Genomic DNA, 27,823 nt, shown 5'->3' with positions numbered 1-27,823 from the left:
CACTTTAATTGTTGCTTTCTATTACAGTTATAAATCTTCCTTCTATTAACTCTTTATGGTTTAAGATGCTTCGTATATGTAAAATTTCAGTGTTTTGTAATGTCGTACGTGCTCTGTATAATATAAACTGAATCATTCACACTGCTTTGGATAAAAGGATTTAAAACTCTGTTTTGTTTCCTCAACAGTTACTCCAACATCTTTGTGACATCTCCCAGTCCAGATAACCTTCACACACTATTTGAGTTTGTATTTAAAGGCTTTGATGCACTGCAGTACCAGGTAAGGAGAGCAGGCTTTTACAGTGGTTTCATAGAATCGTGTTTAGGTAGGGATTTAAAACTGCATTTCTCATTTTGATTTTTATGTGGTTATTTTAAAAATGATACCCTTTTAGCTATAGGCTGTTCGCACCTAAAAGCCTTTATAATGCTCTGTAGAAGTATATAGTGAATCAGAGTGCAGTGATATTTTACATTAAGTATTCGTAAATCAGAAATATTGTGAAACTAGATTTCTTTGCATAAGGAAACGGATATTGCTTTTAATACAAGATTTTCAGTTAGGGCCCTCAATTTAAAGTAAATGCTAGGAATACAAGTGAAATAGATTAAATAATTGACAGCTTCTTTGCTAAGAAATGGAATTTATTCTTGGATCTGCTACTCCATGAACTTTGCAAGTATTGGAGAAACCAGCTCTCTGATGGATCTCATTGAATGGACGAAAGGGAACCAAAGTACTATTATATTTTTAATACTGTTTTCACTTTAGGAATATGGGTAGGTTTAACCAGGTTGAGGCTTTCTTTACAGAATTTCTGTGCAAATAAACTGACCCTCAGGAGTGCAAGTGAGTATCTGAATGGAAGATTTAATATTAAACTAGCAGAATGTGGTGAGAAATACTTTGTTTTTCTCACAACCTGCTGTTCTGTTAGGTCTTGCATCTTCCTTTTGTTTAATCTCTTCCTTCAGGAACATCTGGACTATGAGATTATTCAGTCTCTGAACCCTGAGTTTAATAAAGCAGTCGTCAGAGTGAATGTGTTCAAGGAGCACAGACAGACTATCCAGGTAATTAATCCGCATGTCTCTTCTCCAGCCTCACTATTTCCCATTCATGGCCACTTGAAGTATAGCATATAGTTAAGTTTTTAAACTTAAGTGTGTTCATTTTACATAATGTATAACGATGTTACACACCATTGTGTATTCAAACAGGTTAGAGGAGGCAAATTGCTTCCTGATCAATGGGTTCCACAAGGGAAGCTATTTATCTAGCTCTGTGGAGATCTTGTAAGTCAAGAATCTTCATTTGGATTTGCACATGCTTGTCTTTTGGTATGTATTATAATAGTGTCCAGAAAAGTGTGGTGGAGGAGCACAAATTTATAACAGACAGGAAAAATGAAGGAGACCTAATCTGATACAAATAAAGTGCTTTTGTTGCTCCATAGACATGACATAAAGCATATGACCTGCTATTCCTCCTCCCTGGATTGGCACTAAAGTTCACCCAACTAGTTTACCACAGTGCCTGCACTCCATTTCTCTCTAATCAGAGACTGGCACCTTGGAAGGAAACTGTTTTTATAGGGCTGCAGCTTTGCCTCCTTTGAAGTCTCCTCAACTCCTAGACAGCTGCTCTGGATAGGGATTACCTTAGTAAAATAGCAGATTTCAGAGTAGCAGCCGTGTTAGTCTGTATCCGCAAAAAGAACAAGAGTACTTGTGGCACCTTAGAGACTAACAAATTTATTTGAGCATAAGCTTTCATGGGCTAAAATGGTACTTCGCTCCTTGCAGTACATACATCCCGCCGATGCTGTGAAACTGGGCCAGGCAGAACTTGTGGTGATTGATGAAGCTGCTGCCATCCCCCTTCCTCTGGTGAAAAACCTACTGGGGCCTTACCTCGTCTTTATGGCTTCTACAATCAATGGGTAAGAGACTCACGCAGGCCTGCTTGTCTGGGAAACAAACAGCAAGGGCAGTTTCTTGTAGGACCCTGCAGATTTACTGCTCTCATTCAGGTCAGCCCTTTATGCTCTTTCTGCTAGTACTGACCCTTTTGCATAACTGCTCTGTCCAATGGCTGAGAGCTGCCTTTGAATTGACTGTTGTCTTCATTCTCTTCTATGGGTCACTTACTAGTCCAGCCTCATTAATTGCCTGAGCTTGGCATGAAGACGTGCTCTGTTCTGTGCCTGTACAAAGCGCAAATGTTTAAGCATGATGCTGAAGTCTGTTAGGAGGAGTGAATGGTGTAGGGTTTGTGGAGAGCAGCCACTTTCTGAATAAAAGGAGATGAAGAAAATTCCAGCATTGTGGCTACAGTCCAGTATAGGTTATTGGATCCTGCCTGTTTAAATTCCCCTTATGTTTCTACCGGTAATTATCAGTCACTTCCTGTCACATCACTGTAGTGCCCTGAAAGAGTTGCTGTCTTTCACCCTGCAAACAGCTGCATTTCAGCATCAGGTGAAGCAGTTTGTTTGGGAATAAAGTAAGCTTGTACCAACAGTGAGGCCGCAAGGGACCTAGTAATGGCACATGGCACCAGAACACAGATGAAGCCTGCAGATAAAGTTGGATTTTAGATCCCCACACTACTTCTGCAGTTTGTTGTTTCAGCCTCATCTTACTTGCTTCTCTTTGATCTCTAATCCTGTAGTTATGAGGGCACTGGTCGGTCATTGTCCCTGAAGCTGATTCAGCAGCTCCGGCAGCAGAGTGCACAGGCACAAGCCAGCATGACTGCAGAGAACAAATCTACAGCTACGGCTAAACTCGCCTCAGGTACCTCCCCTGCTGATATCTCTGAATAGGAGTATCTAACCCGCAATATGACTGCTGTTGACTTGCACCCTATACAATTCTTGGTGCTTGCGTACTTGGATTTCTGCAGCTGTAGAGAGTGGGGGTGGAGGAACATGCAGGAAGCTTTAAAGAAGCTTGACTTGTAACTTGCCTCTTGGCTTAATATTAATATTATCAATTTCTCACCTTCTGAAATGTAACCCACTTGTAGGGGCATGGACTCCACCTGAGCAATCGAACTACCTTGATTCTATGTGGAAATAGGCTTAAGTGTCCAATTTTGGATGGTTTGGTGGGGAAGTAGGTGGTTTGCTACTTTGTCTTTTGGACCGAAGCTATTGAAGGGCCTGATCCTGTTGGTGTCTTCAATATTTGTCACTTCAGACATGTTTGTTTTTTCTTTTGAATCTCTCCTTCCAGCTCGTACATTGCATGAAGTCTCCCTCCACGAGTCAATCCGATATGCCCCTGGAGACCCTGTTGAAAAATGGTTCAATGACCTGCTATGTTTGGATTGTCTCAACATCACCAGGATCATCTCTGGCTGCCCGCTGCCTGAAACCTGCGACCTGTATCCTGGCTGAAATTAATACATGCTTTAAATAATTTATTTCCAGCTGTGGCAGGGTACAGTGAGCTCTTCCAGAAGAGACTAACAGCGAGGCTACAGTCTAAGGCCCCAATTCTGCACTGGCCCATTGACCAGCCTGTTGATATCTGTAGGGCTCTGTGCAGATATAGGGTCCACCCAGGTGCTTCTCAGTGCAGGATCCGATCAAAGTGCACTCAGGCCAGTCTTCTGGGCTCGATCTCCGAGCATGGCTTTTTTTTTTTTTTTTTTAAGGGGTGGGCTGGCAGTGTCTTATTACCATTGATGAGCTTCAAAGAAGAGTGGTGAGTTCTAAGGAAGGTTTTGAGCGAGGGCCAGGGTCAAAATTATGTGATTTTTTTTCCTAATTGATGTGCTTGAAAGGGCGTATGCAGATCAGGCGTGAAGACTGTCCAAAGCCCTGATGCTGAAGTCTTTTGACAGCAATAGCTTAAAGAATGAGGAATCGGTGTTCCCTGTCTGGCTGATGCAGGCAGAGTATAAGGGCACTGAGCCAGCTCATACTGTGATACTACATGGAAAATCACCTCAGGCTGGGATAAATCAACAGGAGACGTGTCTTTTGGCTATGGCTGTTTCCTTGATCACCATGCTTAGATATTATGTGAACAGAGACACCCTCTTTTGTTATCACAAAGCGTCGGAAATTTTTCTCCAGAGGCTGATGGCTCTCTACGTGGCTTCACACTACAAGGTAGTACTACAGCCGTTTCAGCTGGGATGTAATGGAGAAATCTCTGCCGTTTTAAAGAGGTCAAATTGAGACAGCTTAGTGGACTGATAACTCAGTAGCTTTTCTGTGCCTTAACAGATGAACTCCAGGCCCAACTTCTAGCTTTGTACATCACTGTCTTCCCAATTCCCTCCTCACCTAATAGGCCCTATCTCAACATGGGTTAATACTGATTCCTGGCTGTGAAATCCAGGAGACCAAATCTTAGACATTCCTGTTGCACTTGCACAGAGCCTGATAGCTGAATTATATAGGGGAGAGAAATGTAGGTGGTGAACAGTCTTCAGTAGCATTTATTGCATTAAATAAGAACTGGGTTTTTGAATGGCCTTAAATTTAATTTAAAAATACCGTATATACTCACTCATAAGCCGAATTTTTTTTAGTAAAAAAGGGAAGCACCAGAGAAGGGGGTCGGCTTATGAACAGGTATAGAGAGGGAGAGGTGGGACACAGCCCCTCCCCCCAACAGAGGGAGCAAGGAGAGGCAGCAGAGCCAGAAGGGAAGAGGCGGGACCAGAGTCTCTCCGCTTCTGGCCATGCTGCTCTCCCCCCAGCCTCCGAAGCAGCTGCAACTCGGGGCTGGCAGGCTGCATCCGTGCCGCTCGGCCCCACCCCCCAGAGCAGGCTGTGGCCGCGCTGCCCGGCCCGCCGGAGCACATGGCCGCCTGGCCCAGCCTGCTGGAACATGCGGCCACGCTGCCCAGTCTGGCCAGCCAGAGCAGGCTGCGGCCACGCTGCCCAGCCTGCCAGAGCAGCTCCAGAGGCATCCTCCCCAGATAAGGTGGGGTGGGATGGGGAGAGTGTGGGGGTCCCGGGCTAGGGGTGGGGTCATGTGGGGGGTGGTCACAGGGGTTACTCCCCTGACTGCCAGCTTCTTCCCCCCCCCCCCAAATTTCCCCACCAGTTGCTGTCCCGGCCCATCAGGGTAAGCCGCTGGGACACTTTGTTTACTTAGGTTTACCTCCGTGCCTGCGGACGCTCGAGGTAAACAAACCATCTCGGCCCACCAGCGGCTTATCCTGATGGCCCAGGAGCCAAAGTTTGCTGACCCCTGAATTATAGGGTCGGCTTATGAACGGGTTATAAATTTTTTCCATTTTTACTTATCCATCTTGGGGGAGGGGGAGGGGGGTTGGCTTATAAACGATCTGGCATATGATCGAGTATATACAGTAGTAATAAAATGTACCTGTAGATTGATATTATGGTTTTAAATCTCTGTAGATAATCCAATCCAAGTAATGTAGTCTAGGAGTGATAGCCTTGATTTGTTTTGAGAGTTTCTTCAGCTATCAGTATTACACCAAGGTTTTTGCTAGATCCAAATTCACAGGAGGGAGAGGCAGGATTCATAGTAGTGTTGAACTCTAAGCAATTACTATCTTTGTGGTAGAACTTTGAAACTCTTCCCTCGTAACTGCAGAGAGTCTTGAGGATTGTTGGTCTGCAGATACACAGCCACCCATCTCACTAACACTAATTAGTAAATGATAGAGAATTAGTGCTGTAACTTGTTTGTTTTATGGCCCTCTAGAATTCTCCCAATGACCTCCAGATGCTTTCAGATGCTCCTGCCCATCATCTCTTCTGCCTTCTGCCACCAGTCCCACCTACCCAGAATTCCTTGCCAGAAGTACTTGCTGTTGTTCAGGTAAGAGACAGAAAGCGGAAGCATACAGTGGATACAGAACTGTTTAATAAGGATGCAGTGGCAGGATGTGTGAAAGTGACTCGTATCTGTAGAACTATATAGTAGTTTCAGTTTTGTGTGTGTTATGCTAGTGCCCAGAAGCTTTAATCAGGGCCCTGTTATGCTAGCTGCTGTACAAATACACAAGGACATTGTTCCTTTCACCCAGCGCTTACAACCTAAGGAACGCATTTGTGCTGCAGGGCCTGCTGAGAAACCGAAGTACTGGTCACAGCAACCTCTTCCCCTGGGGAGAGTTGATCGCAATACTTCTCCAATGTTGCTTGTATTCCTGTTGCTTCATAGCACTTGCATAGTGCTGCACAAATGTGAACTCATTAGGAGATGACTGAATTGTGGTGCATTGATATTGAACCTTCTTGCATCTTATTTGCAATTCTTAACTAACATGAGCATTTCTACATAAGTATACAACTCTTCCACCTCCTTGACCCTTTAAGTACCAGTAATCAAGGTTATGATCACCAGGGCAATGCATGCTAGTAAATTCACAATCTACGGTAGGGAACAGGCCCATCCTAAGAGGAGAAATGAGGGAAAATCTAAGAGTGAAACTGGCTAGGCAGGTGGTGGGTAGTGATTAGCTGCTGCTGACGGGCTATAGATTGTGCACATAGGTAGTCTTTGCTAAAGCATGTTGTAATTAAAGTTGACAGAATTCAGTTTTTGTGTTTTTATAATTTTGGTGGCTATTATCAATGTTTATTTTTAAGCATTTTTTATTTTTTTCAATTTAAATTTTCACAGTTGTGTGAAATGGAGGTGTCAAAAAATTGGGGAGTCAGACAATAATTATTTAATAATAGTAGATGCTGAGATTAAAAAATTTAAAGCTTTATAACTGTTAACCCAAACTGTCAACAACACACATTGAAATATGCAAAGTAAATATCCTTATATCAAACTCTTATGTTCTCAAGCAGCATTTTTCTTTGCAAACTTCAGTTACTAGTGATGGAAATAATTTTTTTGGCGGTTTGTGAGATCGATGTTTACAGATAAAAATCTAATCCTTCCAAGCCTACTTATAATCTTTGTTACACTATCCTTCTCCCGTCCCTGCCTGCTTATAGCTTCTCTTTAGACTGAATGTTTTTAGGTCAGGGCCTGTCGCTGCTTGTACTATGTGTTTGTACAAACTCCAGCAGAAGGGGATCCTAGTATGCTACAGGTTCTCCCACAGTATAAATGGTAGGCTAGATGACTGACCAAGTGTTTTCTATCTGTATGCTTCTGCAATGGGCAGCTGTAGTACGGGACTAAACATCTTTCTCTGTTCATAACCTTTCCTTCTTTCTCTTGGCAGGTGTGTCTGGAGGGAGAGATCTCTCGCCAGACTATCATGAACAGCCTGTCTAGGGGGAGGAAGGCTTCAGGAGATCTTATTCCATGGACTGTCTCAGAGCAGGTAAGTCATTTGGCTATTTGGTTATGTTCGGGTGAGGGGTGTTTAAGTGCTGATTTGATATTCTGAACACTCCAACTCTTTTCTTTAATCTGACTTGTATTTCGCACGCAGTTCCAAGATCCAGACTTCGGGAGCCTCTCGGGTGGACGTGTTGTTCGCATTGCAGTCCACCCTGATTATCAAGGGGTAATGTATTCCAGCATTCTGTGATTATAGGTAGCCAGCAGTGAGACCACCTCATCTGCTCTCACAAGATGACCAGAATGAGGCCTGACCACTATTTGGGTGGGAGACTTCCAATGAAAGCTCAGCTTCTGCAGCAAGTGTAGGGGAATTGTCCTCCTTAGGGGTAGTACCAAACCAATGCCCCCAGCATCTTGCTGGGCAGCGCTTTGCTGCTGGAGATGTGATATGAAGCATTAGAGCCCGTGAATTTCTTGTGAGACTAGGGGGGGTTAACCCTGGTGTCCTGGGGTCATTCTTTCTGCCTACTTATGGGTCCCATCTTCCAGACAGTTCATCAGTAAGTACCAGGACTTCGGTGGGTTACTAATCTGAGAGCTGCGGGATTGAGCCCTAAACCTCTGGTGGTAGCTTCAGTTGGACAATGCATCCTGCACTTCCCCTTCTGTAAGCTGTTAAGTACGTAAGCAGCAGATAGGTTTTTTTAGTGGCTGAATGATACTAGTATAGGTCATCTGTAAACTGCCTGCGCCCTCTTTAGGGCGAAAGGTGTTTTATAAATGTGAAGCTTTTGTGGTGAATGTGATGAGATAATGAATCTTCTTTACAAAAACAAACACACAGTTTTAAGAACTTTTTAATGTGTTTTAAATTCCCTTCCTCCTTCACAGATGGGTTATGGCAGCAGGGCTCTGACCTTATTGCAAATGTACTATGAAGGCAAATTCCCTTGCCTGGAAGAAAAAGTTACTCCGAAGCCAAAAGGAATTGCCACCGTAAGCAGTGAGGTATGAAGCTCTATGTGCTCCTGGTTTTTCTTGCTGTTTTAGGCTATTCAGTTCATATTGGAATATATGGTGGAACCCTCAGTAGCTGAGTCTCATATATCCTTCCATGTTTATAGCTTTTGAGAGATTTAATCTGCAGTCACTGTGAAGACTCTGTTATTCGCCTGCTAACTTGGCTGCACTTTTCCCCTCTCTTCTCTCCAGGCTGTCAGTTTGTTAGAAGAGGCTGTGACACCTCGGAAGGACTTGCCTCCTTTACTTCTCAAACTGAGTGAGCGACAAGCGGAAAATCTAGATTATCTGGGTGTATCTTATGGCTTGACACCAAGGCTGCTCAAGTAAGAGTTTAACCATATTTGTCATCTATACCAGCGTTTCTGAAACTGTGGTCCGCAGACCCCCAGGGTTCTCCAGGGGGTCCGCGGGCCCTGCTGATCAACTCCTCCTCCTCCTCCCTCCCAGCTCATCCTTCACGCTGGAGAACAGCTGTTCAGCGGTGAGCAGGAGGCATTGGGAGGGAGGGAGAGGAGCAGGGACGGGGTGTGCTCAGGGGAGGGGGTGGAAAGGGGCAGGGGTGGAGTGGGGGCAAGAAGAGGTGGGGCGGGGGTGTGGTCTTGGGGGAAGGAGTGGGGTGGGGGCAAGGCCTGGGGCTGAATAGGGTGATTGGGGGTCCGTGAAAATTTTTAAATCAAAATGTGGGTCCTGGGGTTGCTAAAGTTTGAGAACCGCTGATCTATACTAAATGCGGTTGGGGGGAGCCCCTACAGATGAATGTATCATAGCACTTGGGTCCTGATATCTGTACAGGTTTCCCTTGCTTGTAATTCTGTTTCAAAACTGGCACAGCTCAATGCCCCCCTGTGGTGGGATCTGTACTTACAGTTCAGGATGGCTGGATGCAACTACTTTGGGAGCCCTTCAGGATAATGCAGAGCTCTCCCTCCTTTGCTAGCCCAGGAGCAAAGTCCCCATTTACCATCTCAAGCTCTGGTTCTTGTATGGCCAGACTGCCCCAGTTCCATTGCAAAGCAGATCTGTGGTGCTGCGCACGCCCAAGGATACTGTTGTATTAAATTGATGAAATAAGTGGGTCCAGGAAGTTAAAGGTGTTAATATGACACTGGCAAAGTGCAATATTAAACCGCTTTTTGTAGTTTGGGGTTCTGAGGATAGACTCTCCATCCTGCTTAATTCCATGGAGCAAACACTATGAAATTCATGCCAAAATCTGGAAGTTTATTGATTGACTATGCAGAAGAATCCAAAATATAAAGTATATAAAATTGTTTGTGCATTATCATTCAATCTTAGTCAAAACTTAGCAAAATGCCGTTTTCAGAGAGGATGTCAAACAGCCCTTCTCATGGGGAAAAATCTCATCTTTTTAACTCAGCTGTTGGTGCTTGTCATTATTCCTGCTTTTGACAAAACAGACAGATACGAGAAGAAAGAAATAGGATAGTGAAAGGTGGGAAAAGTACAGCTTCCTGCTAAAATTCACAAGATCCAGTGCAGCGGATGAGTCATAAATGTGTGCTCTGGGTAGGCGGGTTGGCCATGACAGGTGCAGCTCTGGGCCCTGACTTGCTTCCTTCATCTGGAATGCTGTCTGGTCCCAGCAAGTTCCTTTTTCACCGATCCTTCTCAGGCTAGGCAGGGCTATCACAGGATCAGGTCAGGAGCCAAGGGTGTAGGGGGAAAGGATAGGAAGAAGATAGTAGTTTTGGGTTGGTAGGAAGAGAATGGCAAGACAGAACAGGATCTTGCATGTATCAGTCTGGGATACTCTTGGGTCCAGCAGTGATGATCTGGTGCCCTCACTGATGTGTTGAGGTCTGGAAATCTCTGAGGATTCTCGAGGTTCAGAGATGAAGGGAAGAGTCTCTGGTGGGAAGAGTCTCCCAGGAGTCCATGTTTTTGTTCACTGAAATCTGTTGGGTTTTTTTGTTTCTTTGTTGTTTTTAAGTCCCAACATTTGGTGGACAGGCTGTCCCCTTATTATTGTTAACCAATTAACCCTTATTTCTGACACATGAATCTTGTCCACTTTCTGATGTCATAATCTAATGTCATAATCTTTTTGTTCATAAGTTATTATCTAAGTCTGGTCTATATCAGTAGCCCCTTTTCATGCCCTTTTGATTAACATTATTTGTTATAAGTTTACTGTGATGCCATATGAACTTTGCTCCACAATCAGGATAGGTCTGCTGTCACTACTACTACTGTAGTGTTAACATCTCAATAATTTCCAGTGTGTATTTTTTTTTTTTTCTCTCTTCCGCGCCCCCTCTCCACCTCACCTCAGATTTTGGAAACGTGCTGGATTTGTACCAGTTTACCTAAGGCAGACTCCAGTAAGTATCATACTGTTTCAAGAACCTGATCCAGCTCCCACTGACGTTAGTGAAAGCCTTTCCACATACTCGGATAAGATTTGGGTTGTGGGATTTTTCAGAAGCACCTCAGCAAATCATTGGGAGTTAGGCACCTAGGTGCTTTTGAAAATCTTACTATAAGTGTCAGAGAATTTCACTGGGGTTGTATGGTCATTTTTATCTTGTGGGTTTATGGGTTCACTAATAACTGGGCTAACATATATTTTAGGGTTTGGAAGAGGAGTAGTGACCATCTGTAATATCTTTTAGCTGTTTACTCTGCTTAAAAACTCAAGGCTAATGCCCATGTATGTAACTCAGGCAAGTGTGTGCAGATAGCCAGGTAGATGGCTGGCTGGTTATTTGCCCATGCATTTGCCACACTTGTGATGCAGCTGCAGTAGTTTTGAATGAAAATGATGTGCACACGCTTCTGTGTACGTAATTCACACAATCTGGACCTTAATAGAAAAGTTTCAGAGTAGCAGCCGTGTAGAAAATAAGTTTTTAGAATGAAGTCAAACCCCATCACCATCTTACAATTCTGCTACTCTCATATCAAAATCTCCTCTCATGAGCCAGTTAGATGCTAGAACTGCAAATCAAAGCAAGTCACTTAGAGTAAGTCTTGTCTGACAGCAAGTGTTAAGTTTCCTATGTCATTGCACCATTTTGCATTTGTTTTTCTGACTCTTGAGTGGTAGCTGAGATTTTTGGCTAGCTAAGTAATAGCAAAAAAATTGGCCCTTCTCTGGAGTTTATCAAATCCCCAAGGCTGGTGGGATGTAAATTCCATAATGATGGTCAGCAGGGCTGGCTCTAGTTTTTTTGCCGCCCCAAGCAAAAAAATTTTTGGCTGCCCCTCCCCCACCCCACCCCTGGGCTTGCCCCCGCACCTCCTGCCGCCCCAGCTCTGGGCTCCCCCCCACCAGTGCTGACTCGGCCCGCTCCCCCCTCGCCTCCAGCCAGTCCGGCGCTGGCAGGGTCAGGGTAAGCAGCGGGGCTCCTGGGCCACGCCTCAGCCCAGCCGGGACCCGGGAGGGCAGAGCCGGGGACCGCCCCGGCAGGAGGCTGAGGAGCCAGGGCAGGGTAGTCCTAGAGGGAGCGGAGCGGAGCCCCGGAGAGTGGGACGCGGGCCCCGCACGGCAGCACCCCTCCCTCTATGGCCCCGCTGCTGCTTCTGGCCGCCTTGCCGCAGTCCCTGGGTGGCTCAGGTTGCTTCACCCAGCCCCGGCTGCGGCGCTGGGGGGGCAGCCGCCCTGCGGCATCTGCAGGTGGCTATGTGTGCCCCGAGGGGCGGCCCCCAGCCCGAGTGTCTCCCGCTAGGAGCCTGCCACAAGGTGCGGGTACTGCTCCCCTGCAGCGCAAACTGCAGCGGCCCCAGGGCGACGTGCTGCTGCTGCCAGGGCCGGCTCTAGGCTTTTGCTTGCCCGAAGCAAAAAAAGAGACGGCCAGAATGCCGCCCTTGAAAATGTGCCGCCCCAAGCACGTGCTTGGTTTGCTGGTGCCTAGAGCTGGCCCTGATGGTCAGTGACTTTTAATACAAACCCAATTTCTTGCATGGACACGGGAAGAGGGACCCCAGTGACAACACCTGTCTTTGCTTTTGTCACTTCAGTACATAATGCAAAGGGTGGGAATCTGTCTTCCTTCCTAGAATGACCTGACTGGTGAGCACTCCTGTATCATGCTGAAGATGCTAAATGAAGAAGAGAGTGAACAGGAGCACTGGCTCGCTGCCTTCTGGAAAGGTAACAGCTGGTTGTCTGTCCTAGTGTGAGAGGAAGCCTCCGTGTATCCTTTGCACAACCGTGCTGGTAACCATTATCTTTTCTTCTTGTCCTGAAGATTTCAGGAGGCGGTTCCTGTCTCTGCTGTCGTATCAGTTCAGCACTTTCCCCCCTTCGTTAGCACTGAACATTCTACAGAACAAGAATATCAAGCAGGAGTTGCAACCCCGTGAGTCTCTAGGCTTCTAAAATCCCTTCAGTGGCTTAAGATCTTAACATGGTTTATCAAAAAGGTTCTTAAATGATACCTGTGAATGTTCTACAGCCTTTAGTAGAATGCTACAACTCCCTGTTGGTCAGTTCTGTTTGCTCCCTTCAGCTTAAAAATATGCTTATTGCTGAGTAAAAACTGCCAGTACTGTCTCCCTGATACAGTATAGCTCTACTTCCTCAAAGTTTTGCAAATGCTCTGAAACTAGAGGGCTCTTTAATTTAGCAGACAAATACATAGCAAGATCCAATGACTGGAATTTAAAACTGGGTAAAGTCAAACTGTGGACTTAAGGTACCCACTTTTCACAGTGAGGGCAACTAACAGTTTATCTTTAGGCTGTGGTGGAGATCTCATCACTTGAATTCTTTAAATCTGAATTGGACGTCTTTCTAAGAGACTTTCTAATTCAACCACAAGTTATTGATGCAGGAATTGTGACCTGTGTAATATGGGAGGTCAGACTAGATGATCACAATGGTCCCTTCTGACTTAAAAAATCTATGAAAGCAAACTGTGGTTTCTTGAACGTAACAAGCTCAAGATCGCTCAAGGGAGCACAGGAATTAGTCTGGTTCGGTGTTTTGTTTTTATTTAATATTTGTTTTTATTTAATGAAAGCTGCTAACCCCCTGTGTCAGAGGACAGCCACAGTGTGGGCAGAGGCGGTGCAAGCTTCCCTACCTATGTGCCGCAGCCCTTGTAGAGTAAGAGGAGGAACCCAGTCTCCATGGCCCACTGTTTGCCTAGTAGTAGGAATCATGACGGTAGTTGTGAGGTGTCTGTCCCCTACACAGATTTTTATTTAATCTTAAAATTCATTCGGAGAGTTTGCATGACTAAACCAGTTGAGGATTCAGTTATATTCACTATTGTTTGGTTCATATATATACATTTCAAAGCAAATATGTGGGTTGTGTTTGTGGCTGTTAGCACACAGGCAATTGATATTCAAAGTGAGCTTGATTATCCAGATCCTGAAGAAACATGAAGTGCAATTCTAATACTGCTGTTTTTGATTTGCTCAGCAATCAGCCGTCCTGAATTGGAAGCTGTGTTCATCCCCTATGACCTGAAGCGGTTAGAGATGTACTCTCGAAACATGGTGGACTATCACCTGATTATGGACACAATTCCCGCTGTCTCCAGGATGTACTTTCTCAGCCAGCTAGGAGACACATCCCTGTCTGCCGCGCAGTCTGTATGTACCATTTGCATTCGTTACCACCTCCTTCCTTCCCTGTTGAGACCATGTTGCGTCAATATTTCTGGAGCGAGTAACTCGCTCCTATGTAACTCTATCCCTGCCTACATCTTGGCTCTTATTTCGTGCTGTTGTTTAGTCTAACTTCTCACTTTGGGAGTAAGAGAGTCTCACCTTCTGTCTGCTTTTCTATCACCTCCTGTGCTCAGAACACACTCCCACTTCACATGCCACACTCCTGTTCCTCGCCTCTTTCACATCTCCAAAACCCCCTGCTTCAGCTGACTGCCTCTTCTGCATTCCTCGCTGCGCTGTCTCCTGCCTGTACTGGTCTCCCGTGTTCTGTATTTGCCTTGACTCTGATTGTAGGGACCCTGTTCTCTTACACATGCTGCAAAGCACTACGTACACTTAAAGTGCTGTGTAAATACTAGCTAAAAGCCCCAAGCCAGAGCAGGAGGCACTGCTGGACTAAACATGTATGTAGTGATGCCCATCAAGAGTGGAGCAATTTGGGGGCGTTCCAATACTTCATACAAAACTCTGAACCCCTCACCTGTTGTGCTTTGTATTATTTTGCTGGGCCAAGAACTTTGATGGTAAAATCCAGGGAGGTGGGGAAGAACCTAACTTTTTTGTGGGTTTAAAAAAAAATAAAAATCTTATCCTCCAGGCCCTTCTTCTGGGGATTGGTCTGCAACACAAATCTGTGGATGTGCTGGAAAAAGAGATAGAACTGCCCAGCAGTCAGCTGATGGGCCTCTTCAATAGGATCATCCGCAAAGTTGTCCAGGTAATTGCATCCTGGTCAAGCTTTGCTCTCTCAAGTTGGGCCCAACGCGGTCCCAGGCCTGAGCCTTGTAGTGTGAGAAAACTGGATCAGAATCCTGTATCCTCAGCCTGTCTCTAAGAAATCATTAGAGGCTCATTGTAAAGAAATGTCTTCTACCTGGTGGCAAACGTAGGTGGCTGTGGTGGTGATTTCTGTTATACACTCCCCCTTACAATATATATATTTGTGTTTATTTTCAAATGGTGAAAGGTGATGAACTGAAGGCAGGAGGCTTTAGGATCTAATGTCCAGTAAGCAAGGTGGTGAGGAAGCTGATACAACAATCCAGGCTCAATGTCTCAATCGACCTTAGAATGGTCATCTCTAGGGTCACTGTAGGACAGAGCTGAAGCCTGTAGATATCCAGGAAAGGTTCTAGGTCAGGTCTCCAGTCTCCTTGATCTCCCTGATGAGGCTTACAGCAAGGGTGTCCGCTGTGGCGGTGGATGGCTGTCCATGAGGAATTTGACTTGGGCCACCAACTCCTTTCACTTAAATCATTATCAGATGGGTAATACTTTCCTCCAGTAATAACATGGGCTAGATTCAAACTGGTGCCATAGGAATAAAAGGTTCCTCATCCATTTTCCAGTCCCCTGAGCAAGTTAATGCAACGACTTAATACGCAGAGCTTCTGCATCCTAAAATGCAAGTCAGTCGCTTTACAGATGGCTTGCTCATCATAGAATTCTTTTAGTTGACATGAAGGAATGACTAAAGAGAGTAAATCTGTAGTACTTGCCTCCACACATTAATGGTTCAGTTGGGATTGCCTAAGTGAGGTGTATTGTAAACCACCAGCTCTTGCATTCGTGCAATTGACATTGGATGACTGATTTATTTTTTTATTAATCTGTCTTTGCTTCTGCTTTCAAGAAGTGGCCATTGAGTTTCATTTTGTCACACAACGTGGCCACTTAAACCCCCTCCCCCCCCCAAAAAAACCCCAATTCCTTGTTCATATTTCAAAGACTACAGAAGTTCCATAGTGGGAAGCCAAACTATTCTTAATTCCTTTTTAAAACACCTCTGTGGGAAAACACCAGTAGCCCCATCACATTAATTCATTCCTTCCCCAGTTGTTCAGCAGGATCCAGGAGAAGGCTGTGGAGGAGCAGATGGCAGTTACAAAGGAAGTTGTAATGGAGCCAACCCTGAAATCTTTAAATGAGGACTTGGTAATAATAATCTTGCTACTAAAACTTCCAATATGCACGTCAGATCACTGAGGGTTTTCTCTAACTTAGGAGTCTCGTAAGGTGGATTTCTTCCAGTATAAGGAGTGCATGACATACATGTCCTGTTACGGTAGTTATGGAACTTTGCAAGCTTTAACTGTGCCTTTAAAGCTTCATCATTTTTGTGCTTATGTTTCTCCTTATACTGTGGTGCACCTCCCAGCCTTACCTTTGCATTTATGTTATGTTAAAATGCAGCTACAAAAAACAATTAAAAAGGGAAGAGTTGTTGGGAAACACCCAGTTCAGAGCTTGGGGCTTTTTGTTTGTTGGGCGTACTGCCTTTTGGATGGGAGGGGAGTCAAGAGTGTAATTTCTGACCTAGGAGACTACCTTGTAATACACGGGTTACTGACGTACATAAAACTTAGTGTCTCTCTGGGATGTTTCAATGCAGGAAGAAGCAGCAAAGGAATTCCAGGAAAAACACAAGCAAGAAATGGGGAAGCTGAAAGACATGGACTTTTCACAGTAAGAATTTATCCACATAAGTCTCACCTGTCTATTCCTAGGCATCTAGTTTGAATACCCAGGCTCCAGGAGCAGTACACCTTCGCATGTGGGGGGTAGGGCAGGAATATCTCAAAGACCTTGTGCTCACTTTCAAAGCAGACATCTGTGTCATATTGTCAGCCAATAAATTGGAGCTTTGTGTTAGATCAGAAATTTGAAGTCATGGTGTTTGTCAAGACACATAGGCTGAACTTCTTATTCTGCAATATCTAATAAATGCTGTTTTGTCATGTTTTTGGCACCTGGTGATTACAGTTTTCTGAGACTTCTGTTAATCACAGGTAACTAATAATGGTCTCTGTTGATAAATGGCTCTTGCTCTCAAGCTAATTTTCATTTTTTTAAAATTAGTTTTGGTAATAGAAATCAGTGCTCATTGGCACTGGCCATCCATCTGTACTCCGTTCAACACATGAGCTAAGATTTGTGCCTGAGCAGCATAGTGTGGACAGGAACTTTCTAGTTCCCATCCTCAGCCTCATCACTGAGTTCTCTTATTTAGTTACCTGTGACTTTTCCTACCAGCATTATTGAGCCACGTGCCCCAGTGGTAAAAGCAAATGACTGGGAGCCAGGGTTGATTGACCACATGGTGTGCGTGTGGGCAAGCGGTTTTGGCTTCCTTTACGTCTGCCTACCCAACTGTGCAACTGGATGGCCACTAGAGCAGCAGTTCTCAATCAGGGGTCCGCGAGCCCTTTCAGGGGGGCCATAGGCCCTGCGGCTGAAGCCCCAAGCCCCAGTGCCCCCTGCGGGGCTGAAGCCAGGAGTGACACAGGGCTGAAGCTGGGAGCTCTGGTGAACCAATCCTCCTCTCCCCCCTGCTCCCTCCTCCCCCGATCTGAAGGGCGTGGGGATGAAGCTGGGAGCCCCAGCACTTCCCGCTGGCAGAAGCTCTGAGCCCATGGGCACAGTTGGGTGGCCACAAGGGTTTTCCCCCTCAAACTGCAGTGCCTTACACAGAGTGGGGCAGTCCTGGGGGCAGCTCCCCCCCCCACCTCCTCCTCTTCCCCGAGCCCTGCCCTCTGGCCAGGTTATAGATCAGAAGCCAGAGCCAGGCAGTGCAGGATAGCTGCTCCCCTGGCTGGTGTGCCATGGAGCAGGCAACCATGGCATTCCCCCATCTGCTGCTGGTGCCCGGGGTTGCGGCTGCTCCTCAGCTCCCAGCCCCCTTTGACTTCTCGGGCAGCTGGTAAGAGCTGCCCAGGCAGGGGGTCCTGACTCCAGGGCCAACAGAGCCCTCAGGGAGCAACCTCCGCAGGGGGAGCCCTCCCGGTTCACAGCTCCTACCTACCCCCTCCCTGCACCCTGAGCTCCCTCCTGCCACACACAGCCCCTAGCTAGCCCCCTCCCTGCACCCTGAGCAGTTTTCAAACTTCTGAGTTCTATTTTTTGGTTGTGTTCCCCCACCACCCAGCCTGTCTAGAAGTCAAACTATGCCTATTTATAGGGTCCTCCTGCTGGGCCCTGGAGTTTTTATAGCATGTTGAGGTGGGGCCTCAGAATGAAAAAGGTTGAGAACCCCTGCACTAGAGAACAGGCTGGCCTTGAAGCTAAGGCACTGGGCAGAGACTTGGGTCTGGGCTCAGGCTCAACTCTGCCAAACTTTCTGTGTGAGCTTGGGCAGTCCCTAGTTCTCTCTCTGCCTTCCTTTCCTTTCTTTTCTGTTTAGCTGATAAACTCTTCAGGGCAGAGACTCTCTTGCTCTGTTTGTATGGTGCCCGGCACAATGAGGCCCTGATCTTGATTGGGCCTCCACATGATACTGCAATAGAGATAATAAATTGAGATATCTAACCATGGGCTGTTTTAATCTGATGGCTTCTGATGCTCCTAGGAATAATCCTTAGTAAGGCTACATTTTAGTCACGGGTATTTTTAGTAAAAATCATGGACAGATCATGGGCAATAAACAAAAATTCATGGCCCCTCCCTGTCCATCACTTTTTCAATATACCCCTGACTAAAACTGGGGGGGGCTGGGGGAGGGAGACCTGGGACCCCCGCTGGTGCTGGGGAGAGGGGTTTGGCTCCGTGCCTCCCCCCCGCCAGCAGCAGGGTTTGGGTGTGGGAGGGGGTTGGGGCACAGGACGGGGTGAGGTGGGTTCTGGGTGGTGCTTACCTGGGGGGTCCCCGGAAGTGACGACATCCCCCTCGCTTAGCTGCTAGGCAGAGACGTGGCCAGGCAGCTCTGCGTGCTGCCACCGCCCAGAGCACTGGCTTTGCAGCTCCCATTGGCCAGGAACTGCGGCCAATGTGAGCTGCGGGGGCGGTGCCTGCAGGCAGAGACAGCGCACACCGCAGAGCTGCCTGGCCACGCCTCTGCCTAGCAGCTAAGCGAGGGGGATGTCGTCACTCCCGGGGACCCACCCAGGTAAGCACCTCCCAGAGCCCACCTCACCCCATCCTGTGCCTCAACCCCCTCCCACACCCAAACTCTGCTGCTGCTGGGGGGGGAGAGGGGCGCACCATGGCCCGAGACTGCCCCAGCAGCAGCCGGAGCACCTGGCGCAGGGGCTGCCTGAACTGCCCCTGGGCCAGGCGCACTAGCCGCTGTAGAAGTCATGGAGGTCACAGAATCCGTGACAAACTCGCAGTCTTAATCATTAGCTTCCCACAAATCATGGAGATGGTCCCACTGTCTTTTACACGAGCTTAGGACTCCTGACTTATACTTGTCCTTCTCCGCTATCCTTGGCTTCAGTGAAAGCACTAGTAGAGAAGTATCCTTGTCAGCACTGACTTAATCATTCCTTTTTTACCTTTTTTTCATTTATTAACTGGCAGTTTAAACCTAATGTTGCCTGAAATGTCTTTGCACAGCTGCTTGTTAATTATTGTGGAGCTAGTCAATTTAAAGGCTACTGAGCTGCTGAAGCTGTGAGTCTCACAGAACTCCAGCAAATGTTTCTTCCTTCTGAGCTAACAAGAACCAGTCCTTCCCTTTATCCTGCGAAAAACTGTTTATTTGTTCAAAAAATATTGTTGTAGCAGTGTCTTCTATTGTGGCCCTAAATCAACCAAGCAAACACTAACAAAGCTGAGAAGAGGAATAAAAGCTTCTTAAAATCTCTGGTTATGTTGTCTGCCTGATGTGACAGACGTGGATATGCATGATTATTTCAAACTACTTTCATTTCTCCTCTTAGCCCAGTGTGGTTTGCGGCTTTTCCTTTAAATTATTTCCCCCAGACCTCAACCTGCAAAAATCACCCTTATTCAATTTTTTTTTTTTAAGCCAGATTATGGAGAAGTACCGTAGTAGAGCTGAGAGAGCTGGAAAGGCTTTATCCAGCATTAATATAAGGTTGAACAGAGGCTAACTTCTGTATTGAGACCCCAGAGGCTTGGGGTAGGAGGGAATGAGCACGCCAGTTCTGTTGTGTGGTCCCTTAGTTAAAGCTGCATGCTGTGTCTCAAACACTTGGCTACCATAGGGAGGGGCACAGGACAAGAGCATAAACAGACCAGAATTTGTCTTTCTGGCCTTCCTGCTCAAAGGAAACGTTCAAGTTATAATATCGTGGGCCCCTTTTTTTTCGGTCCCCCTGTGCTAGTGCTCAGTCTTACTTCTAGTCATTAACAGCGGAATGGCTACAACACCCCAGACCATCTCTACAATGGAGCCTCTCCTGTGTGTGCCATTGATCCAGGAGTTCTCTTAACTAACTTCCCCTGGTGAATACTTGCTGTATGCAACCTTGGTCTTCATCTTTCGTGCAGCACTAACTTCTGCTTCTTTACTTTAAAAACAACCCCCCACAATCCTGTAAATGGAAACTATACGTTGGATGGATGTCTTCAATAGTGTATGTAGGTCTGGTGACGGCTGCCAAATTAATAAAAGCCATGGAGACTGAAGACCTCTCTCCTTGGAAGAGTTTACTACTTGGGCAGGTGCAATGCATGTCTCCTATATGCAAAGGAAAACCACTGTGGCCTTGGTCCTCCACTGGAAGGCGGGGTGTGAGCGTGTGTGTCTGCTGCCGTTCAGTTCTCTGCCTCTGTAATGGGGCTGCCATAAAAGAGCAATTTGGTAACGTTCATAATATGGGCAGCTGAAGGAACACCACTTGCTTCACATCTGCTACTGAACAGCTTTTGGATGATAAGTTCTTGGTCAGCACTGACCTAGTTTGGATTCAGACCAGTGATGTAGTCATGAATCGCTGTGTACTGCATTACAGATCCCCCTGAGCCATCTGGTTCTGCTTTGAACCAGCTCTTTATTTCTGAAAGTTTCTCTTCTGTGTGGATGCTGACACAAGCACTGGCTGGGTAGCAGTTTGTGGACAGAATTAACCTTAATTGTTCTCCTTTAAACAGACTTGGTTTTGTTTTGTTTTCTCCTCTCCACCTCTCACTTAGATATATAATCCGGGGTGATGATGAAGAATGGAACGAAGTGCTGACCAAAGCAGGACAGAACGCTTCGATTGTCAGCCTGAAAAGGTTGGGAAAGTGTGGTTTGTTTTGTTTTGTTAAGTTAAATCCATGCACCTCTCTTCAGTGGATCTGTCCTTCCCAGTTTGCTTTATCGTAATGCTTAAACGTAGAGTGAAGATGAGGAGTTAAAGGCACAGGAATTGTATATCTTGCTGCTCACGTATACGCCTAACGGGATCAGAGAGGGTAAATAGCAAGTAGGCTGGGTTTTCCCTTGAGTAGAGAAGATTGTAGTGTGGCTCTGAAAAACAGTCCTCCCTTTCTATAACTTGATCCCATCTTGGCTTTTATTTAGCCAGTATGGTACATCTCTCAATCCTAAGTAGCCCCACTTTTTCACCCTGGCCATGCACCTAATTTGTCCTGATTCTCTTTGGTGGGGGTAATTCTTTTAAGAGTTACTCCTGTTCCATTTGATTTTCTTCTGCACTGGCAGCAGCTGACACCAGGGGAAGCTTGTAGAAATTCATCCTCTTAATTTAGGGCCTAATCCTCTGAGATGCTGAGTGCCCTTATCTTCCTGTGACTTCCTTAGGGGCAGATGGTTCAGCAGCTCATAGGGTCAGGTTCTTAGTTGAAAATGTTAATCTCCCTAACATGGTTTTCATCCATCTTCCTTCTTTCAGCTCCTACACAGGTCAGCATGGGATCTTTCCTGATCTGTGCCCCTGAGGATTTATGGGATGGCACTGTCATACATGTTGTTTTTCTTGAGGCCTAAGGACAGGAATAAATATGTTGGCCATCGTGCATCTTTATTTTGCTTTGTATGCACACACATTGCTTCTGTGAATCCTGGAAGCAGGAAATGAGCCCCTACATATCTTAAAAAAAACATACGAGGACCTTTAAAATGTAATTGAAATCGGAGATTCCACAGATTTGTTACATTTGATCCATCCACCCCCAGCTTAAGCCCAGTGCAGGACTGTTATTTGTATGCCTATGTTTTCAAGTATCTAATGATTTTAGGGTGCCCCAGTTTCTGTGCCCAACATGAGATGCCTTCACGAGGCTTGACTGTAAGAAGGTTCTGAGCACCAACCCTCTGAAAATCAGGCTACTTTAAGGTGGTTCAAGTTGGGCACCCAAAATCACAAGACACCAGAAAATCTAGGCCATATTCCTTAGTGCTCTCACTTGTCCTGCTTTAAATGAGCCAAGAAATGGGATCACTTCTTTTCCCCCACACCCTCTCCTTTGGCAGCCTGGCAGCCAAGGTTTCTGTGGAGGCTTCTCCCCCATGTAGCAGATGTTCCCCTGTTGAATTGAAATTCTCTTTAACAAATGTTTTGTTCCTGTTTCTCAGTGAAAAGAAGAGAAAACTAGACATGGAAAAAGGACCAAAACAACAAAAGAAATTTAAGAAGAACAAAGATCTGAAGCAGAAGCAGAAGTGGAAGAAATGACTTTAAAAATGATAATGGACTTGAATAACCAGGAGCAAGCTCCTGTCTAGGGACCCCCATCCCCTTTTTAAAGCAAGGACTTCTCTTGAAGAAGCAGTGTCTGGAGGGGAAGGGCTTAGAGGCCCTTTTAAAGAATATATTAAGGAAAATGCAGTGACATCGTCAAGAGATGCTGCCCATGGGGATTTTTATACTGTGTCCCTGGAGAGCCTCGTTTGATGAGGCACTACACAACAAACTAGACTATTACAAGGGTGCCTAAATGGCTAAGAAATGTCAATTCCCAGGGCTAATCAATCCATAAACAACTTTCCCTTGTCTTAGTGGTTGGTATTTTAATTTTTTATTTTTTTTATTTTGTGAGGCCTTTTGGAGCACTTGCTTTTATTGTGCCTTACTATGTAGTGTGGCATGCTAGCATTTTAATACACCCTTCTCTGCATCCGCTTTCCGTTATGAATGACATCAGGTTCAAGCAGCGTCATTTCTGCTTTCAAATTGAGCCATGAGCTCCATTCTCTGTGTGGGGCTTTGCTATTCACTGAGCACCAGCGGCATGTTCAGTGCCATGTAAAAGTGGCCACAGTCCTTGTGCTAAGGAGCTTGCAGTGTATGTTTATATATATTTCTGTTTGGAAAACAAAGCCTACAGCTCCTGGTTTTAGTTCTCCAGAGGAAGCCCCTAATAAGGATGCCTCTGTCTCATTCTTAGTGGCTTATAGGCCCCTTATCTCTCAGGTGGCTCAGGGGTTTGCCCTGTGATATGCCTGGTAGATGGTCCTAATATTTCCTTACTCCCTAAGCTTGCTGTGACAAATAGAGAAGGCCCTGCTGGCTCCATGTTGCCTGGTATACTTTCAGCTATCGCTGTCTGCTTGACTTCTTGTAGTCTGGAAATTGTGCAGAGGTTGCCATAAAATCAGCATAGGCTCCAATGCCAGGAAACCAGCCTCCTCGCCTACACTGGCTTCTCCTCAAGCGGCTGGGGCTGTCCAAGCAACTCAACAGTCCACTCATGAGGCAGTAGGTCTCTGCTTACCTGTGGTTCCTTTTTACGTTTGGGACCAGGTCTGTGTTACCCAGGCTCATGTCTTCTTCTGCTGGGGGGTTTCTGTGGTGGAGCTGCTCTCTTCTGTGTCTGTGCCTACAGACTCCCTTGAGTGAGGCAGATCTTAGCTCTTGGGGAACTGCAGACAAATGCAGCAGCTGAAGTTCCACTTCCTCCTCCCTTCCTTCCACAGAATAAGGGTTCCTATTCCACTGACCCCCGTCCCACAGCCTGCTCCCCACTTTGCATCTCATGCTCATTCCCTCCCCTGCATGTATTTTTCTGTCACCCACCTTCTTTACCCCTGCTTCCCAGCCCAAGAGGACTGGGAGCTGCTAATGGTAGGCTATATTGAGAGTCCTATGCTACAGATGGGTGAGAGTTACGAATGGCTGTAGATCCTGACCTGCCCCTCCCTCTGCTTCTGGAAAACCTCACTGACCCTCGAGTCCCTCCTACCTCCCCCATGAAACTCTTAAAAAACGGTTTTCTCCACCTGGGCATGCACGAGTTTCCTCCCCAATAAGCTATTTGGATTTGAGAGGCCTGTTAACCAGAAGGAAGGGCTACAACAACAGTGCTTGTGTCTCCCTTTCATTAACAAATCAATTCGAAAGAATGCTTTGCAACAAAATTTCCTTTCCAATATATCAGGGAGCTGGGTGCCCGGAAAATTGCATTTATACCCCACCCCAAATACATAGAAAAGTTGCTCCATCAACTGGCAGAACAAGGTGCTACCATCCAGGAGGCAGGAGTTGGGTACTGGACCTTGGTTATCTGCTTCTGGGTAGCAGGGGCTGGAGTGTGCTGTGTTGTGCTCCAGGGTTCCCCTGTGGCTGACTCAGGATTGTTGACTCCAGAGGGCACTGGATCTCATTGGTCTGAGGGATGGTTACTGCAATGCAAGACTTTGCAAGATGTGTCACAGGTAAATTGCATCCTTTAGGCTTTGGGTGGGGCCAGGAGGAGTGGGAAAGGAATTGACCTGTGCATCTAGAGTTAGTCTTAAATGATTGGTGTGGAATTGAGAATGATTTAATTGGTGCCTCTGCTTGTTTTGCTTGCTCCTCCGGAAGTGTGATCTGATTGGCCACAAATAACAGCAAAAGGTGCTTGAGGTACCTGTGTGGTCCTTATGGGAGTCTTAAGCAGCAGTTTTAAATTATTTCAGGCTGAGCCCTTTGAGCAGTGTGCAGATTATTAGGACTCATTCACACAGAAGTTGGTGTTTACCCTGTGATGGGGTGTTCACCTTAGACAGAGCAGGTTACATTAGTTAATTAACCTGAAAGGCTGCACCTGAGGGAGAGCCAGGGCTTGAGAGGCTGATTGATGATGGAGCCCAGCTGAGAAGGAATGGGTGGGGCTGGTAGAAAGCTGGGAAGCAGGCTGCAGTCACTCCCTGGGAGAAGGGAGATGTGTTTGGGGCTGCAGAGTTAAGTAGTCTACAGTGACTCCCTGGGAAGAGGGAGTTTGGGCTGGTAAACCTGGGAGCCAGAAGATGTAGGAAGTAGTCCAGGAAAAGAGCAACAGGATCAGGGAGAAAGCAGGCCACAGTGCTAGATATAGGGTCCCTGGACTGGAACCCGGAGTAGAGGGCAGGCCTGGGTTTCCCTACCAGCCCCATGGAAAGTGGCACAGGCTGAGCAGTGGAGCTGAAGACTGCCTGGGACAGTTGTTCAATGGGACTTTGCTAACTCTGGAAGGGGACTACAGTGATCTGACTAGAAGGCCAAGACATGAGGAGAGAACACCCTGAGTCGTGCAGAGAGACAGACAGAAGCATGGCGGGGTGTGCAAATGAGTGGCAGAAGGGGGCATTGGACTGGGAAGGAGCTAATCCCCAGAGCAGTCAGGAGGAGATGCCCTTGTGGTGAGTGGACCCCGTGACATACCCATTGAATGTCTTGCTGGCCATTATACCAGAGTAATGGGAGGGTTTTCCTATTGCACATCCCTGCTCAAGGCCAGAAAACTTTAACTGAAACCCTTCCTCTTAAAATGTAGAACTGGTGAAAACCACTGAGCCTGTTGTAGGAATCCTTAAACTATGGTCCTAAATCTGTTCATGTAAACATGAAATCTGTTATAGGGGCCCATTTGGCTGTGATGTCTATCAGAAGCAGCTTGTATTAAAGGCAGGGCTAATGGGCAGAGGGTTGAGCCTTCCGAGGGAAACGGTGGGGGCGAAAGACCTCTCTGGCTTCAAGAGTAGGCTAGATAAGTTTATGGAGGGAATGGTTTGATGGGATAATGTGATTTTAGTCAATTAGGCATTAACGAGCCATCGCTGGTAAAATAAGGGTCCGGCTGTAGAATCTTGCCTGTATGCTCGGGGTTCTACTGATCGCCATATTTGGGGTCGGGAAGGAATTTTCCTCCAGGGTAGATTGGCAGAGGCCCTGGAGGTTTTTCGCCTTCCTCCGCAGCATAGGGCAGGGGTCGCAGGCTGGAGGATTCTCTGCGACTTAATTTAAAGACTTCAAGGGAAAGTGAGTGGGTCAGCTTTTGTGGCCTGTATCATGCGGGAGGTCAGACTAGATGACCATATTGGTCCCTTCTGACCTTAAAGTCTATGAGTCTATGAGTTGTGGGGTAACTGGGGAAGTTGATATTTATTTCCAAGACTAAAAATACCTCAGATGTGTATTATAAACTATATCTTTGTCCCTGTCTCTCCCAGCTATTTGTTGTTGCTTGTCTTAGATTGCGAGCTCAGGGACATGGTCTACCTGAGTTTGTAAAGAACCTCCCACGGCTAACCCTTTAGCCTGCTTGGGGCCTCTGGCTGCTCCCCTATTGTAAATGTTACCGGTAGCGTCATGGTCTCATATACAGCGCAATAGACGGGGAGTCAGGAATCCTGGGTTTTATCATCACTCCTACCTACCCTGGACTTCCTTTGTGTCTTTGGGCAAGTCACATAAATTCTCTGCACCTCTATCTGTTCAGGTGGGGATAATACATAGCCTGAACACATTGATGGGCTTAATTAATGTTTGTAAAATGCTTTGTGAGCCTCTGGTGGAAGGTGTAAAATATTATTCAGTGGAAATTAAATGATGCTGTAGCTGCTAAATCACATTGTCCTGTTTTTTCAAACATGGCTTCATTTTGCTTTCCTAGCCAGGCATTGCAGGAATAATGTATTACATTGGCAGGTTCCCCTACCTAGTTTTCAAATATTCTTTAATTCAGACTGCATAGTCCCAATACATGAAAATATCGTTGGTCAGGTGACTTTTTTTTTAAATATCTGAGTGACGTACTCTTACTGTAACAACTGTTACTGCCTGTGCTGTTCAGGACATGGTTGTGGAAATGCCTATTTCTGGGGAGATCCTAAAGTGGGTTTTAAACCTGTTGTATCCTGAGTGGGTAAGATTCAGCTGGATTCTTTAAGCAAACCAGCAAAGTGTAAGAGAGTGGACCTGTTAACTGATCTTCATCCAACTTCTTTCTTAAGCTCTCTCTAGTCTTCTCTGGTTATAGATTCTTGCTCTATTGAATGTGCATTGGATACAACCTAATTTCTCTGAAATTGATAAGAGGCTCACTTATGAGATGTTAACGAGTAACTGCTCTAATCAGCTCATGGGATAGATACTATTTTATCTAAGCAGAATATTGACTGTTTTGCAAGGAAGGGAGTGTATCCACAGTTGAGCTGTTTTCCAGTTGTTTGGAGTATGTAAACTTCGTGATCACTAACTTCCTTTGGATCCCTCCTTCTGTTCATCAGTCACTTGTGGAAAACTGGAAAACAAAAAGCCTCAAGTGCTACAATAAGTGGCACCAGATTTTTACAAGCTTAGTTGAACCACATTTTCCCTGTCTGTGCTTTAGATCAGTCAAGTAGATTAAATTGCAGCTTAGAATAAGGGCATGTTGAAATTCATCCATTTAGCTTCATGAGAAGCTAAAATAAGGGCAGATACTCCTCTGGAGAGTTAGTTAGTCTAGTGTTTTACTTCTCGGACATTTCCCCCAGTTCAAAGACGGGGGCAATTTTCTTGGCTACTGAGGCTACAATAGCACCTTTGTGAGGGTTTCCTTGCTGCCCTGTTTGTATCTCCTAGGCAGAGCCAAGGTTTCATTGTTCTCCTAGCCACTGAGTGCCAAATGTTCCCTTTTTCCGTAAGAATCAATCTTAAGCACTTCCATTGTTGTTCTGTCACTAGTGCAGCTCTCCTGTTAGCTGCTCTCCTTGCCAGTGGTTTAAATGTCCATGGCTGGTCTGTGCTAGTTGTAACAGTCTCCCTGCAGTCTGTTCAGGCCTGGGCAAACGTGCATTTTGGTGCCCCTGGCCCCTTTGTGTGTGGTGCCCCCAGCTCCCGCCCCATTACACCTGGCCTCTGTGGGCTCCGCAGGCTCCCCAACCCCTGCACTCTGCCCCCTTTGCCCCTAACCCCTGCACCCCTGTCCTGAGCCCTGCCGTCTGTGCCCATTTGGGGAAACTGACCTGAATGCATGGAGCAGCAGGCATTGTTATT

The 27,823-nt window shown here is 46.2% G+C and overlaps 1 protein-coding gene across 1 annotated transcript in view; it reads left to right on the top strand.

Annotated features, from left to right (window-relative positions):
* Positions 1 to 22,588, top strand: part of NAT10 (N-acetyltransferase 10) — a 34,889-nt gene extending 12,301 nt beyond the window's left edge. Inside the window, exons 10-29 of the mRNA XM_065403028.1 lie at positions 189 to 282; positions 978 to 1,076; positions 1,809 to 1,945; positions 2,677 to 2,801; positions 3,243 to 3,393; positions 4,030 to 4,126; positions 5,703 to 5,819; positions 7,186 to 7,287; positions 7,399 to 7,473; positions 8,142 to 8,258; positions 8,463 to 8,596; positions 10,567 to 10,615; positions 12,294 to 12,387; positions 12,485 to 12,595; positions 13,666 to 13,838; positions 14,515 to 14,634; positions 15,753 to 15,851; positions 16,309 to 16,382; positions 20,793 to 20,876; positions 22,180 to 22,588. Of these exons, the coding sequence (XP_065259100.1) occupies positions 189 to 282; positions 978 to 1,076; positions 1,809 to 1,945; positions 2,677 to 2,801; positions 3,243 to 3,393; positions 4,030 to 4,126; positions 5,703 to 5,819; positions 7,186 to 7,287; positions 7,399 to 7,473; positions 8,142 to 8,258; positions 8,463 to 8,596; positions 10,567 to 10,615; positions 12,294 to 12,387; positions 12,485 to 12,595; positions 13,666 to 13,838; positions 14,515 to 14,634; positions 15,753 to 15,851; positions 16,309 to 16,382; positions 20,793 to 20,876; positions 22,180 to 22,279 (2,152 nt within the window). The 3' untranslated portion in view covers positions 22,280 to 22,588. The remainder of the gene's footprint in view (positions 1 to 188; positions 283 to 977; positions 1,077 to 1,808; positions 1,946 to 2,676; positions 2,802 to 3,242; positions 3,394 to 4,029; positions 4,127 to 5,702; positions 5,820 to 7,185; positions 7,288 to 7,398; positions 7,474 to 8,141; positions 8,259 to 8,462; positions 8,597 to 10,566; positions 10,616 to 12,293; positions 12,388 to 12,484; positions 12,596 to 13,665; positions 13,839 to 14,514; positions 14,635 to 15,752; positions 15,852 to 16,308; positions 16,383 to 20,792; positions 20,877 to 22,179) is intronic.
* The last annotated feature ends 5,235 nt before the right edge of the window (positions 22,589 to 27,823 follow it).

This window comes from Emys orbicularis, chromosome 4, assembly GCF_028017835.1.
Source record: "Emys orbicularis isolate rEmyOrb1 chromosome 4, rEmyOrb1.hap1, whole genome shotgun sequence".
NCBI lineage: Eukaryota > Metazoa > Chordata > Testudines > Emydidae > Emys > Emys orbicularis.
The sequence above is the reverse complement of the archived record's forward strand: the minus strand, read 5'-3'. Positions and strand labels throughout refer to the sequence as shown.